At 39.0% G+C, this 14,885-nt stretch overlaps 1 protein-coding gene across 7 annotated transcripts in view; it reads right to left on the bottom strand.

Moving 5' to 3' along the window:
• The window catches only part of LOC140734355 (rho GTPase-activating protein 6-like), a 278,830-nt gene that overhangs the window by 54,226 nt on the left and 209,719 nt on the right, over positions 1–14,885 (bottom strand). For all 7 annotated transcript variants that reach the window (XM_073058205.1, XM_073058206.1, XM_073058209.1 and 4 more), the window contains exons 6-7: positions 9,356–9,411; positions 7,349–7,499 (exon numbers count right to left, since the gene is read on the bottom strand). In XM_073058205.1, the coding sequence (XP_072914306.1) occupies positions 7,349–7,499; positions 9,356–9,411 (207 nt within the window). The remainder of the gene's footprint in view (positions 1–7,348; positions 7,500–9,355; positions 9,412–14,885) is intronic.

Raw genomic sequence — 14,885 nt, 5'->3', positions numbered from 1 at the left:
CTGTTCTCAGAGAAAGATTGCTCCATGAAAAGATTTAACACTGGAAAAGACTGTGGATCTGTACAGGGCAATGCCCACATGAGCACAAACTAAGGAACTGCACATAGCAGAAACAACAGTGCATGCTGTGAAAACAGAGGAACAGAGTACAAGGTATTTCCCAAAGCAACAGCATAGCAAAGATAGAGGCTCAAACAACAAACCTGGAGGCAGGCACATGCCAAAGACATGTCCTGCTTATGGAAGGTCCTGCAATAATTGTGGGAAGAGGAATCATTTTGCTAAGTGCTGCAAAGCTACCAAAAGATAGGTGCAGACGGTTGCTGAGAAAATGGAGTAAGTCTTTGTAGATTCTCTACAGAGTGCGGGTGCTGGTAAGACAGAACGGATTGTTGCAATGACACTGAATGTGACAGTAATTACATTCAAGGTTGATACTGGAGCCCAGGTGAAACTGTTAAATGTGGATGATTACAAGACTCTCAAAGTAAAGAACTAGATTTACCCAGTGAAATTAAAAGTGACTGGTTATGTTGGAGAGATCATTCCAGTAAAAGGGGGATGTAGAGTTACCTTCAAGCACAAGGGACAGCACCTAAAGGCACAGCTGATTGTTGAATAGCAAGTACAGCCAATAATAGGTATGACTGCATGAAAAAGGCTCAACCTGGTGGAAGAGTTTTTGTAGTGGCTTGTCAGATGAAAGGTGGCAGTCATTGAAGAATACGTAGATGTCTTTGAGGGGTATCTGATATAACTCGAGAAACTTGTAACAGCATCCATGAGAGATCTTGAGGGGTTATGCATAGAAGCACAAGAACTCCACCTTTGATAGACATCCATACGACCTACTCCAGCATAGCAGTCAAGATGCCAGTGCTAAGCAGAGCGTCCAGAGTAAAATGTACTCGAGCTGAAGCCATTCTGTAAATCTGTAGATAAAATAGTTCTAACATTTTTACCTATGCAAGTTTGTCTTTGTTAAAGAAGAAACTTAACAATCCGTATATCAGACACTATGTAAAAATCACTCAAAATGGTATCCATATCTTCACTGTATTGTAACAAATGACATCTAAAGCACACGTCAGGAAACATGGTTACTAAAATTAGAGAGAAGGGAAACTAGTTCTGCTGTTTATGGGGTTGAAAATTTGTAAGTACATTGGCTATTTGAATTTAATAATTCTGGGAATGTGTTAATATGTGGAGAATTTCAAACATCAGTGTTCATAACCCTAGGTTGGTCTGGTATTTTTATTATGAAATGATTTTTAAAGTTAAAAACATGATTCATTCTATTCTTGATGCCAAAAAATATATAATTCCTTCAAATCCAGTGCAAAGGCTTGTCTAATTGGATTTTCAATATGCCAAACCCACATACACTTGTTGATTGGGGTTTCAGAATGCAAATCATTGACCTTTCTTCAGAAGGTGTTAAACCTCAAAATTTAATTTAAATGTAACAATGAACCTGATCTTGGCCATGCTGTAAATTGTACAGTGTTAATGGGCAAAGCTGAGGAAGCAAACATGTCAGACTCGTGTTTAAATGTTAGGAATTCATACCCTTAACAAACAGTTTCACACAATGAAAAAGGAGGTGGATGGATGGGAGAGTAGAAATAGAGAAAACAGCTGTTTTTGAGCGTATTTAGGCCATTCAACCCATTGAGTCTGTTCTACCATTTCATCATGGTTGATCTATTTCTCTCTCCTGCCTTCTCCCTGTAACTTTCCACACCCTGACTAATCAAGAACTTATCAACCTCCCTCTTAAATATACCCAATGGCCTGTCCTACACAGCTGTCTGTGGCAATGAATTCCATAGATTCTCCACCTTCTGGCTGAAGAAATTCCTCCTCGTCTCTATTCTAAATGGATATCCCTCTATTCTGTGGCTGTGCCCTCTGGTTCTAGACTCCCCTACCATACAAAGCATCCTTTCCCCATCCACTCTATCCAGGCCTTCCAACATTCAATAGGTTTCAATGAGATCGTCCCCCTCATTATTCTAAATTCCAGTGAGTACGCACCCGGAGCGATCAATTACTACTTATACTATAAGCCTTTATTCCTGGAATCATTCTTGTGAATCTATTCTGAACCCTTTCCCAATGTCAGCACATCCTTTCCTAATTAAGAGGCCCTAAACTGCTTGCAATACTCCAAGTGAGGCCTCACCAGTGCCTTATAAAGCTTCAGCATTACACCCTTGCTTTTATATTCTAGTCCTCTCAAAATGAATGTTAACATTGCATTTCCCTTCCTCACCATGTATCTTTAGGGAATCCTACACGAGGACTCGCAAATCCCTTTGCATTGGGTTTTTGAACTTTCCCCCCGATTAGAAAATAGTTTATGCTTTTATTACTTCTACCAAAATGCATGACCATACAATTCCCAAAACTGTGTTCCACTTGCCACTTCTTTACCCATTGTCCTAATCTCTCCAAGTTTGTCTACAGTTTCCTGCTTTCTCAACGCTACCTTCCCCTCCATCCATCTTCGAATTGTCTGCAAACCTGGCCACAAAGACATCAATTCTGTCATCCAAAACATTGACATGCAATGTAAAAAGAAGTCCCAACACCGACTCCTGCTGAGCACCACTAGTGACCAGCAGCTGATCAGTAAAGGCTTCCCTTATTCTCATTGTTTGCCTCCTGCCAATCAGCCAATGCTCTATTCATGCTAGCATCTTTCCTGTGATACCATAGGCAGCTACATGGTGCGGCACCTTATCAAATCCCGAATGCACAACATCCACTGATCCTCATTTGTCTGTCGTGCTTGTTATTTCCTCAAAAAATTCCAGCAGATTTGTCAGGAATCTGCTTAAGGAAACCATTCTGACTTTGCTTTATTACAGCATGTGCCTCCAAGTACCCCAAAACCTCATCTTTAACAATCAACTCCAGCATCTTCCCAACCACTGAGGTAAGGCTAACTGGCTGATAATTTCCTTTCTTCTGCACCTCGCCCTTCTTGAAGAGTGGAGTGACATTTGCAATTTTTCAGTACTCGGGAACATTTTACAGAATTTCATGATTCTTGAAAGATCATTACTAATGCCTCCCCAATCTCTTCAGCCACCTCTTTCAGAACCCTAGGGTGTACTCCATCTGGTCCAGGTGACTTATTTACTTTCAGTCCTTTCAGTTTCCCAAGCATCTTCTCCCTAGTGTTAGCAACTGCACTCACTTCTGCCCCCATGACACTCATGAACTTCTTGAATACTGCCAGCATCTTCCACAGTGAAGACTGATGCAAAGTACTTATTCAATTTGGCCCTAACTTCCTTATCCCCCATTACTATAAGACCATGACACAGGATCAGAATTAGGCCATCTGGTCCATCAAGTCTGCTCTGCCAATCAATCATGGCACTCCCTCTCCAGCAGCAATTTCAGCAATCCAATATCCACTCTTGCCTCTGTTTTACTCTTTATATACCTGAAAAACACTTTTGGTGGAGACAAAAGATGTTCCAGAGGTTGGAACCACATAAGCAAGCAGGGTGAAGTAGAAGGAGGAAAGTTTTTCTAGTTTGCATTTGACTTCTCCCTGCTGTGTTGTTATGTGTGCATCTAGAGATTAAGGTGGGAGGCACTGAAAAATCCCGTAATGAATTACCTAAATCCTCCCACACCTATGCAGTTTACCTGCGATTTAACAGACAACTGTAAATGCTTCAAACAACTCAATATATATTTAATAGAGAGCAGAGCCAGCTGGAGGGGTGAATGAAAAATTGAAGGTGTCTATCTTTCTACATGTGACTCGGGAAGATGCTTTGGACATATATAACAGTTTCAAATTGATGAGACAGCCTTGATATTAGACTCCCTGATGACAAAATTTGAGAAGCATTTTGTCCTAAATAAAAACATTACATCTGAAAGATATAGTTCTTTTCCTGTGACCAGAAGCAAGGTATTATGTAGTTGAGTTTCACGGACTGAGTCCTCTGAGTTTGGAGATTTGAGAAACTCACTAGTTAGAGAGAAGGTAGCTTGCAGAACTTCAGATAATGGGCTCAGAGAAAGATAGCTCTGTGAAAAAGATTTAATGCTGGAAAGAGCTATGGGTATGTGAAGGACAGCAGAGATCACATGATCACACGATCACATGCTAAGGAGCTACAATAGGCAGACACAAATGTGTATGCTGTGAATGAATGACAGTTAAAACATTAGAACCCCAAAGCCACCCCTACTCACCTTCCCATACACAAGCAGCAGATTGTAGAAAGAGAATACTGCTAATATTAGATCTGAGTGCATGTGAAAAGCTTAACCTGGTGGAAAGAGTTTTCGTAGTGCCTGCACAGACCAAAAATATCCATCAACACTCATGGGAGAATTTACAAATGTCTTTGAGAGGCTTGTATGTATACCTAATATAACTTGAGAGACTCGTAGCAGCATCCATGAGAGCTCCAGAGGGGTTATGCAACAGAAGCACAAGAGTACCACTTTCCTTAGACTTCCAAACCAGCTACACCAACATGACAGTCAGGACGTCAGTGCTAAACATAATGATCATGATGAAGACATCACCGGTGTTGATTTCACATCATGCAGCTGTGGTTCAAAATTTGTCTCTCATCAACTTCCAGTTGAAGACAGGAAATCAAAAATATATCCAAGATCTTCTCCAAAGTTAAAAAGGAACACTAAAAAAGATGGGAATATCACACAGACCCCAAGGGCAGAACAGTAGCAATCTATGCTATGCAGCCAACAAAAGGAGCTCTGTGAATTGAAATACACTCAGCTGGATTTGCGCAAAGACTCACTGATGACGTGGATGTAGTACAGGTCTCCATTATGAAGCACATGGAGTGAATTGTGGTCACACAGCAAGAACAGGACAGAGACAGACAGATAGGATCTTGGCAGGACAATGTGAAAGAAATAAACTAATATTAGCACAGCAAGTGACAGCAATACATCTGGGGAAACAAATGGCAGACGAATTAGATCATTAAACCAACACAGAGATGAATTGAAAGAAGCAGAGTGAATAAGGGACTGTATTTGCTCATTATAATTAAGTTAATGTAAATACAGTATCTTTGTTGGAAAGTGTTATTGTTTCTTGCAGGTTTATGAGGACATACTATTGTATTAGATTTTTCTTTGAAGGGGGAAGATGTGTTGTAATGTGTGTACATTATAAAGAACTTCAGTTCCCAGTGTGCAATGTGGGTTGCTCATTCCGAAACCAAGGTGATAATGGTGAACTTGTCGCACACGCTCAGGTCAAGCTGAAGCCAAGACTGGAGTGCCCTGCAATGAATATGTGCGAGCATTTTCACTCATGCTGTTTGTCTTTATTAAGAACAAAAATAACAGCTGATAGTGGAGGAAGCCAAGGACAGACAACATAGTGTGGGAATGGGAAGCGAGGTTGAAATAGCTTGTGACTGTGAGCTCAGAATGGCAACTTTGGACAGAATACATGTGCTCCAAAATCCCGTTGCAGAGTTTGCATCTTGTCTTGCTGATGTACAGGAAGCCACATCAGAGGGACTGAATGCAGTAGATGAGGTCGGAGGAGAGCATGTGAATCTTTCCTTGACCTGAACGGGCTGTTTAATTACCTGGATAGCTGTAAGAGTGGCAGTATAGGTACAAATATTGTACCTCCGTCAACAGTAGAGAAAGGTGTCTGGGGATGCGGAGGACAGGATGGAAAGGGTTGAATGCCATAGGAAGTCATAGAGGGAATGGTCCATGCAGAGAGCAGAAGAGCAGTGGAGAGAGGAAGACATTACTAATGGTGGGGTCTCATTGCAGCAGGCAGGGATGTATTGGATAGGTGTCACGCAGGTGAGAAACTGCTGGAGGATTCGGCAGTCTAATGAACAGGGAGGCGATTGGGGGAGAGAGAGGAATCTGACTTGGTTTTGATGGCGCTTTTGATCGTGACCTTGAGAGAGAGAGTATGGCGCCAGCCGAGACACGAGCTGTGAAGTCACCATGGTAACAGCTCAGAGCAGTTGAACTAACGGACGGTTGGAATTTCAAATGGATTATAAAAAGTTGAGGCGTTGGTCTGATAACGGCAGAGGAGACACGACACGGGAGAAGTGCGGAAGCTACCCGAGAAACCAGTGGTGGAGCTTAAGAGCACCACGAGGGTGGAAGCCACGGACCAATTAATTTTGACCCATGATTACCAGTGCGGGTAAGAGCTTGCCTGTGGGGGTCTGCTGGTGGTGAACCTGTGCCGTGGGTTAGTAGACCGTTCCCTAGAAGGGGCTCTGTCCGTCAGTGTCTGTGTGGCATTCACACGAAGTGACTCTAAAGACTTCGGAAGCAAGAACAACTAAATCTGCCAACGTAAACATCAACTCAATTAACTCTCTTTCTCTCCATCAATTCAACTCGACGCAACACAAAGTGAACTGAACTGCTTAAACTTACCTGACACCATAAGACTGATATCTACTTCCGGGACTATTATTTTTGTATCCACACACACATTTGCGGAGATATATATATATATATATATATATATATATATATAGAAATAAAATAGTTTATAACCGGTATCGTATTATCACGTTTAATGATATCAATTCATAGTAGTAATAAATATAGTCTTAATTTATAGTAACCCAGACACCAGGTGTGTTTCATTTCACTGTCCTTTTTAACTCGTCGCGGGATTTGTGACATAGGTGAAATGCGAACACTAAGGAAACTCCATCTCTGTTCTATCTGGGGGTGGGGGGGGTGAGGGAGTGAGTAGGAATCCAGACCTAGGAAATGGTCATAATAACCAGAAACTTAACTGGTCCAATCACATTTCTTTGCAGCAAGTGGCTTACGTTTTATTTACTCCTCCAATACCTTTCACCTGTGATGGAATTCTCTGTGCGTGTTTGTAAGTTCCAGAAGCTTGGCACTACTTTGGCCAAAGCAAAGTATTAACTGATAACTTCTTTAGCAACTTGAAATGCTTGCCTCCTCTAGCACTAGTGCACAGTGGCTGCAGAGTGCACCTTCTGGATGAAACACTGTGACTTTTTCAACAGAACTTTCCAATTTAGAAAGACAATGGCAGTGTGGTCATGGGATTCCTATCATCTCTAAGTCACATGCTATGCTGACCTGTAAAACATCATTGTTTCTTCACCATAACTGAATTAAAATTCTGCAATGCCTTCTTAATAAACTGCTGGATTCCTCCACAGGAATGCTTTGCTTCAAGAAACTGATTGACACAGCTTCTCAACAGCAATAAAACTAGAAAATAATTGAATGCTTTACATGCAACACCCCATTTCATGAGAATGTAACTGAAATCAGATGGTAATAAGTCTGTACTTACACATTGTTTTGATGAAAGCTGTGTAGAGTTCTCTGGGAAGAAGTGGGTCTGGCATGTCTCTCAGGAATTCTTTGAGTAATGCTGCTATATCATGGACACTGTGTTCTTCATCCAAAACTACTTCCAGACCTTGATCAAATTCATCTCGCAGCTGAAATACATCAACGTGTAGCTGCATTATATTGATACAATTTCTTTGACAAATCTTTTGTCTCAAAAAAAAAGCTGATTGCTAATAGTCAGTTCTATTACCACAAATTTTAGACTGCTACACTGCATCATATTTGAATTCCATTGTGTTTCATTTAAATGAACTCTAGATTCTTTCATTAAAATCTACTCTCCATTATGGATGGCAATGTCAAGCATTTCAAAACAAAGTTCAAGTGAAACCTATTCCGGCAAATTAACGCTAGCTGCTTACAGAAAAGATGTTGAAACTGAAATTACAATCAAAACACATCCTACCTTCACCCAATGTTCCATACAGGACTAACAGGAAAGGTTAACCAACTGAAGCCCTGGCTAAGTTGCTCTCTCACTATTCTGGCAATGGAACAGTTGAATTAACGACCACAGCAAGGACCAGGATCAGAACTTGCTTGTATCTTCACACCAACACATCTTCTTTCTTTCACCTAGGGTCAGTTTCTTGCATCTTTGACCATAGGACTCCATTGTTCTACATCATCACGACTATTTTTTACATAGCAGAAGTAAATCTATGGCAGATTATTATGATTTTCCACACATTTCAACCATTCGTTTAAACAATCCTGGGTGCAAAAATGTTGACTTACTCTGATTCACTTTATTTGATGATATTCGGACTCTGCTACTGTGGTGAAGCACCACCCATGTATTATGACCGGACACATATTCAGGTGGAGAAGATGCTGCAACAGTGGCGCAGATTTTTGCCAATAACATTAAGAATGCACTCATATGCATTTAACAGTACAATATGCATATTTTTAACCTGCCACTTTAAAAGGGGCAACATTTAAAACCTTACTTCCTTATACTGCTCATGATGAGGATTCAATCATTCTTCCTGGAGCCCAGTCTGCCTAGGGTTTTAGATCATACAGGCAATGCAAATTATAGGAGTTATAATGCTGCCTGGATAATTTGGAACTATTTGCACCCAGATTTGACAGTTAAACATTGCCTGAACTATACACTATAAACCGAGCATTGAAAAACCTTATCTTGTCCAGTCACTTAGAAACAGAGCCACAAGGAAGATTTCTGAGCTTCAAAGTCTCAGTTCTGAGAGAACAATTTTGAAATTTGAGCTCTTCATTCCTAAAACTGTTATCTGTCTGGCGCAATAGGGCACAATTACACAAGACTGTAGTTAGCATAGAAAACGTTAATCTGGAATATTATTTCAAAATAAAATTGCAAAAGAACTTACCAGATTATAGGTTCAAACTCATTAAAGACAAGTTCGGGAAATTACACTGTACGTGATACTAATCAATGCAAGGAGTGAGTTTTGGATGGAACTGAAAATTTTGGAATTACTTAATGTCCATTTAAAGGGATTGGACTGTCAAATTTCCCAGGTGGATGAGCTAGGACTACTTCAACCACTTTGTGATCTTCTGAACAGCTGTCTTTCCACGTGGTAAAAAGGGTCGATGTGTTGAGCCTTCGTAGCATGTAGACTCTGGGCTCTTTAGCACTCTATCATTTGGTGGGAATTCTTCTCTTAGGCTGGCTTCTTTCAATAGAGAAAATGATTGCTGTGTTACCCGAGTAAATAAAGTGCTTGCTCTTTGCTCAATTATTAAATATCCTCATCATTCATGGTTCTCTTGTGATAGCAGCATAGGAGCAGAATCACTAATTTTCTCTATTGCATGTAAAGCATACATGGGTAACAGGAGATCATACAGATTCACTTAAAATAAAATAATTTCCTCTAAACACAAAGCCACCTTATGTTATCTGGCATCCATTTCAGTTCAATAGGCTTTTATAGCTGTTTTTTAACTTTACCTGTCGAACTCTTTTTTTGGAACTTCCAACTCGAAAAATACCAACTGTCTGAAGACCTGAAAAATAACCAAGTATCTTTCAAAAAGAGCATCACTCACGTCAAGTTACGGGAATCTAATATTTATTATGACTATTAGAGAATATAACCTGTTTCCTCCTCTTCATTGCTGTAAGATGGCTACTGGCTTTCAAAGACACTAGCTGAGCTCAGGAAAATAGAATTTTTAATTCAACCATGTTTGAGCAATTATTTTGGATGTGATTGTGAATACTTGTACATTGAAACATGCTGCAATTGAAATCCGATATGCCACTTTGCATCAAAATCATAAAATCATAGAAAAATGCAACACGGAGGCAGGATCTCTGACTTACTGAATCCACAATACACATCAGAAATCCATTCAGACTAATCTTAAATGAATCCCATCTCTTTATTCTCCTTCCACTTTCTACCACTTGCCTACACATAAGCAGAAATTTGCAGTGGCCAATTAATTAACTAACCCTGAAGCAGAAGAATCTGCTCTCACTCCATAAGGGCTGGATAGAGGCTTCGACTTTTTAATTCAAACCATATGTTTGCTCCAGCTACTCTGTGTTTCTAGGTTATAGTTTCCTCAGACGCCCACAGTGTTGATGGTAAAAGTGTAGAAAGTCTGCCAAGTAAACTTAGTCCAAAAATCATAATGAAATACTAAGAATCTGAATAACAGTACAAATGGGACTAGATTAGCAATTAATAGCAAAGGAGAGAGAAGGGGTAACAGTATCAATTAAAGACAATAACACTTTGTGGGAAGATGAAATGGCATAAACAGAATTACTCTGAGCTAAGGTGCTTTATAACAAAGAATCAGTTGCATTCATGAAATATCCCAAATGCTGGGGAGGAAACCAAGGATGGTAGTCATAGTTACAGTAAATTGATGAGGTAAAATTTCAAGTGTCGGTCAATTTGATTATCCAATATAGTTTAGAATAAGGAGATAGAAGGGCATTAAGAAGTGGCTTCTCTGAATCAATATTGCTTTTGATTCAGTTTAATCTAAACCAAGACCAATTCTTGACAAAGTTCTGGGTAATAAAGAGAAAACAACAAAAGGGTAGTAGAATGTTTAAAAAATACTTGCAAATTTTTAGACAATATATAAATAGGTTCTCTATAGAAACAGAATAGAGAAATGAGAAAATAGGTCATGGCATTTTACTAGTGTAAAACAAAACACAAATCAAAGTGAGATAAATGGTACCTTGGCCAGATTAAATTGAAGGAAATTTTGTTAAATAAAACCATTAGTTAACAATGAAAATATGTAAAGGGGAAATGGAAAGACTATAAATCAATCATTCCATTGAGGAAAGATGGGAGAGATTCAGTGGCTGAGTCCCAAAGGTGAACAGGAAGACTAAAATAGAATTTGGCTCAGAGAATTGATAAAAGATCATGAAAAGCACTATCAAGTATTGAAAGGAAACTTAATAAAAAGATCTGCAAGGTTAAGAATAAAGATAAAAGTAATTCAACATCAAACACCAAATATGATTTTTATGGGTGTCTTGGTTGGTTCATATATTCCCTATGTGCCTTAGATATTGGTCTGTTTCAATGATGATAGGAGCTTGATTAAGAGTTCAGAGCCATTATGTTCAGGAATGTGCAATACTGTTGGATCTAAACATGGAATAGTATACCCCGTGGACAGCCACAGTGGACAACGTCACTGTTTTCCCATTTTATAGCTCTTTGCCTGCTCTTTTAGGAAATCTGTATTCCTTTATAACTTCTTTATGTCCTTTTCACAATTTGCCCTGCAACCCCATCGTCGTGTCACAGGCAAGTTCAACCTCGAAACCTTTATTACTTCATCCAAGTTCCAATAAATAAGTAATCATTACAATCAGATATGTGAAGGGCTCGGAAGCAACTTGTTTAGGATTACTTTGTACAAAGACCATGGTCACAATTTTGCCTATTGAAGCTGTTACGCTTCCAGGATCCCAGGTTATGTCCTGAAGTCCTCAGAACTCTGGATGGTCATAGCTGCATTCACAGCCTGTCCCTTATTGTTGGAAGACAATTCCAACAGCCTTAGACCTGGCACAGGTTTTAAGACCCCATTGATTTTAATGGAGATTTTGTTTCTTAAGATTTATAGAAGGTGTCATACTTTGCTATAGTTTAATATTATAAATTATTTATAACTGGAGTTCTGTGTATAGTTTACATTTTTATTTAGAAGGTTCTTGGCTTTTAAATGTTGGTCTTATTTCAATTTCAACAGCTTTTAACAGTAAATAAAAACTTTTAAAATCAGTTCCAGAATGGAAAAGTTCTATTTGTAACTTCAGCAGCTGTCACAAGCTGTCCAACGTATTCCAGTTAACCATACTAACAGGGGAACTATCATCACTAAGGATTTACTTAGAGGCTCTTGGAGAAAGCCAGCAAGGTTGGCTCTGCATCTAGCCAAGAAGGCATGGGGGAGCTAATCTGGACAAGCAGAAAAACCTCCAGGATCTGGCCTCATGTAATCAAAAAATAGTTAGAGCAGATGACAGAAAACAACAGCCTTTGGAGGGTGGTCAGGATGTGGAAATCTCTGCCAAAAACCGCTGTAGCAGAATTCTCATGTATATTTAAAAGAGATTTAAAATAGTTGCATGATGAAAGAAATACTAAATGGCAGGGAATCATGCAAGACAATAATGTTGGCTCGATGTCACATTATGAGTCATTCACTGCTCAGGACATATATCAGAGGGTCACCCTTCCTGTTAATACAGTACAGAGAGATAAGAGACAAGTACTCATGTGGGCAGGCATACTGTCAGGTACATAGCTCAGTGGCAAATTCAAATATATTCCAAAATGTTTCAATTAATGTATAAAAACTAATCAATATTTTGTGTTTGTTTTATGGAACAAATATTTAAAAATCCTATAAAAGGGGCAGAACAACAAGTTTAGAGGGAATAAAGAACATAGGAGAGTACAACATAGGATCAGCCTCTTCATCACAAGCGGTTGTGCCAAACCAAATAAATTAATAATCAAATGCCTAACTAAACTAATCTCTTCTGCCTACACAATGTCCATTCCTTCCATTTCCCTCACTTTCATGTGCCTATCGAAACATCGCCTAAAAGTCCCTAATGTATCTGGCTCTACCACTATCCCAGGCACCCACCTCTGTGAAAAAACTTGCCCCACACATCTCATTTGAACTCTCCTTAAATACATACCCTCTGGCATTAGATATTTCAACCCGGGGAAAAGACAGGAGTCAAAAGAAAATAGTAAACACCAGTATTGAAAAAATTAGAGGGGGGTTAAACCCAAGAAATCCCCAGGACCAGATGATGGGTGGCAATGGAGTCAGTGGATGTACTGGTTGCCATTTTCAAACAGGCCATATGTCTCACATAGATTGGAGGATATTTAAGAATGTAGGAAAAGAGAAAATGGGAACAGTAGACCAGTTATCCTGACCTCAGTCATGGGGAAAATCCCCAAATCTATTGATAAGGAGGTGGCAATGGAGAATTAGAAAATAATAATATTAGTAAATGGAGTCAATGTGTATTTAGGATAGAAAAATAATATTTGTCAAATCTATTAGTGTTTTTTTACAACAGATAATCTGGAAGAATCAGGAAATGTTATGCTTTTGGAACTTTGGGATTTTTTAATAAAGAGATACAAAAAAAGTTATTAGAGGAAATTAGATCTGACAAATATGAGGTGAAATAATAACATGGATAAGCATTGGCAATGGACAGAAAATGCAAAAGAGATAGGTTAATTGAAGATTGGGAGTTTATGCCCAATGGGTGGAGCCAGGAGTCCAGGCTGATCACAAGGTCAGTTGATTATCAAGGTCAGTTGAAGTGGAGTCTTCATTTGTTTTGAAAAAGAAAATCATGTTTTACAAATCTGTCAGATTTTTTTTAATTAGCAGAATAGATAATCGCAAAACAGTGGATGTGGTAGATTTGAACTTTCAAAGGTCATAGGTAAAATGTCACAAAGAGGTTTTAAAATAAAATTAGACGACATGGAGTTAGATTAATATACCAAGATGGAGTGCAGAGTGTTTATAGAACAGAATAGTTAAAAGGAATGTTTTCTGTTTGAATGGCTATGATCAGTTGAAAAGACTGCAGAGAGAAGGTGGTGGACTTTCCAACTATTGACAAACTGCTGTATATCAATGACATGGATGAGATGACACGACCATTGCTTATAAGTCTGCTGATAATAGAAAGCAGAACAACTGCATAGGTTATGAGGAGGAAAGCGAAAGCCTTTGAGGGAATACAGACAAAGTGAGTGATGGGTGAAAAGGAATACAAATATGGAAAAATTGGAAATCTTGAATATGGTAGAAAATTTAGAAAAGCGGAGAATGTTTTAAGTGATAGGAAATTGAAAGATGTTGCCTTTCAGAAAGACATGGATGTTGTTGTATATGGGTCACTGTATATGGGTATATTGTTGTATATGGGTATAATAAATGATTAGAAATATAAACAGTTCATTGTTGCTTCTTGATAGAAGATGTGACTGTCCGCAAAGACTTTGTGCTACTGTTATGTACAGCCTTGGGGAGATGATACATTATTTATGTATTCTGCAAATTTATAGTAATGTTATACCTTTGCACTCTACTGCTGCTGCAAAACTTTATGAGACAGTGATAAGAAACCCAATTCTGATTCTGCTATCTAGAATATTGTATACAGTTATGAACTTCTTACCCAGGAAAGGATATATTTGAAGAATATATAATAGAAGAAGTACAATGCAGGTTCACCAGATTGATCCCTGTTGAGGAAGGAATTAGCAGAGATTAAACAGACTGAGCCTATGCTCACTTGGGTTTAGAAGACAAAGAGGTGATTTCATTGAAACATACAAAATTGTTTGAGGCTTGAGGTGGTTCTTAAAGAAATGATGTTTCAAATGGCCGGGGTGTTTAGAACTGATTGTTGTTATAAAGTAATGTGCCAGACTTTTAGACAGATAAGAAGAAACAGCTTCACTCCAAGAATATTGAGTCTTTGGAACTCTCTGCCTAGGAGGGCTATGAAGGCTCAGTTGTTCAATGTATTGCAGGATATTGATGGGGAATCAAGAGATAATGGGGCTGACACAGGAAAGTGCCACACAGGTGAAAGGTGAAATATTGTAGATTTTTGTAAATAAAATGACAAAGAAGTTTTAAGTTTAAGGGAAGCTGTAACAACTTATTTTATTGTCAATTAAATGCAGAGTATAAAGAACAGCAAAAATTCACATGATTATGTCATCACGTCAGACCCCAAGTCAACGTCAATAGTTGTGAATTATGTCTATATTTCCAGTCCTCACATTACCCTACACTGGCCCCGTGCCCCTGAATTCACAAAAGCCAGCATCGTGTGCCAGTTTGGAATCCGGGCAAGCTACCCAACTTGGGTCCTATGTTCCATGGGTGGAGTAACAGCAGGTGTATCTGACTTGTCCAGAGGTGTGTTGACGTGCTTA

Source organism: Hemitrygon akajei, chromosome 10, assembly GCF_048418815.1.
Source record: "Hemitrygon akajei chromosome 10, sHemAka1.3, whole genome shotgun sequence".
Lineage (NCBI taxonomy): Eukaryota > Metazoa > Chordata > Chondrichthyes > Myliobatiformes > Dasyatidae > Hemitrygon > Hemitrygon akajei.
This window is presented reverse-complemented; position numbering and strand designations above follow the sequence as displayed.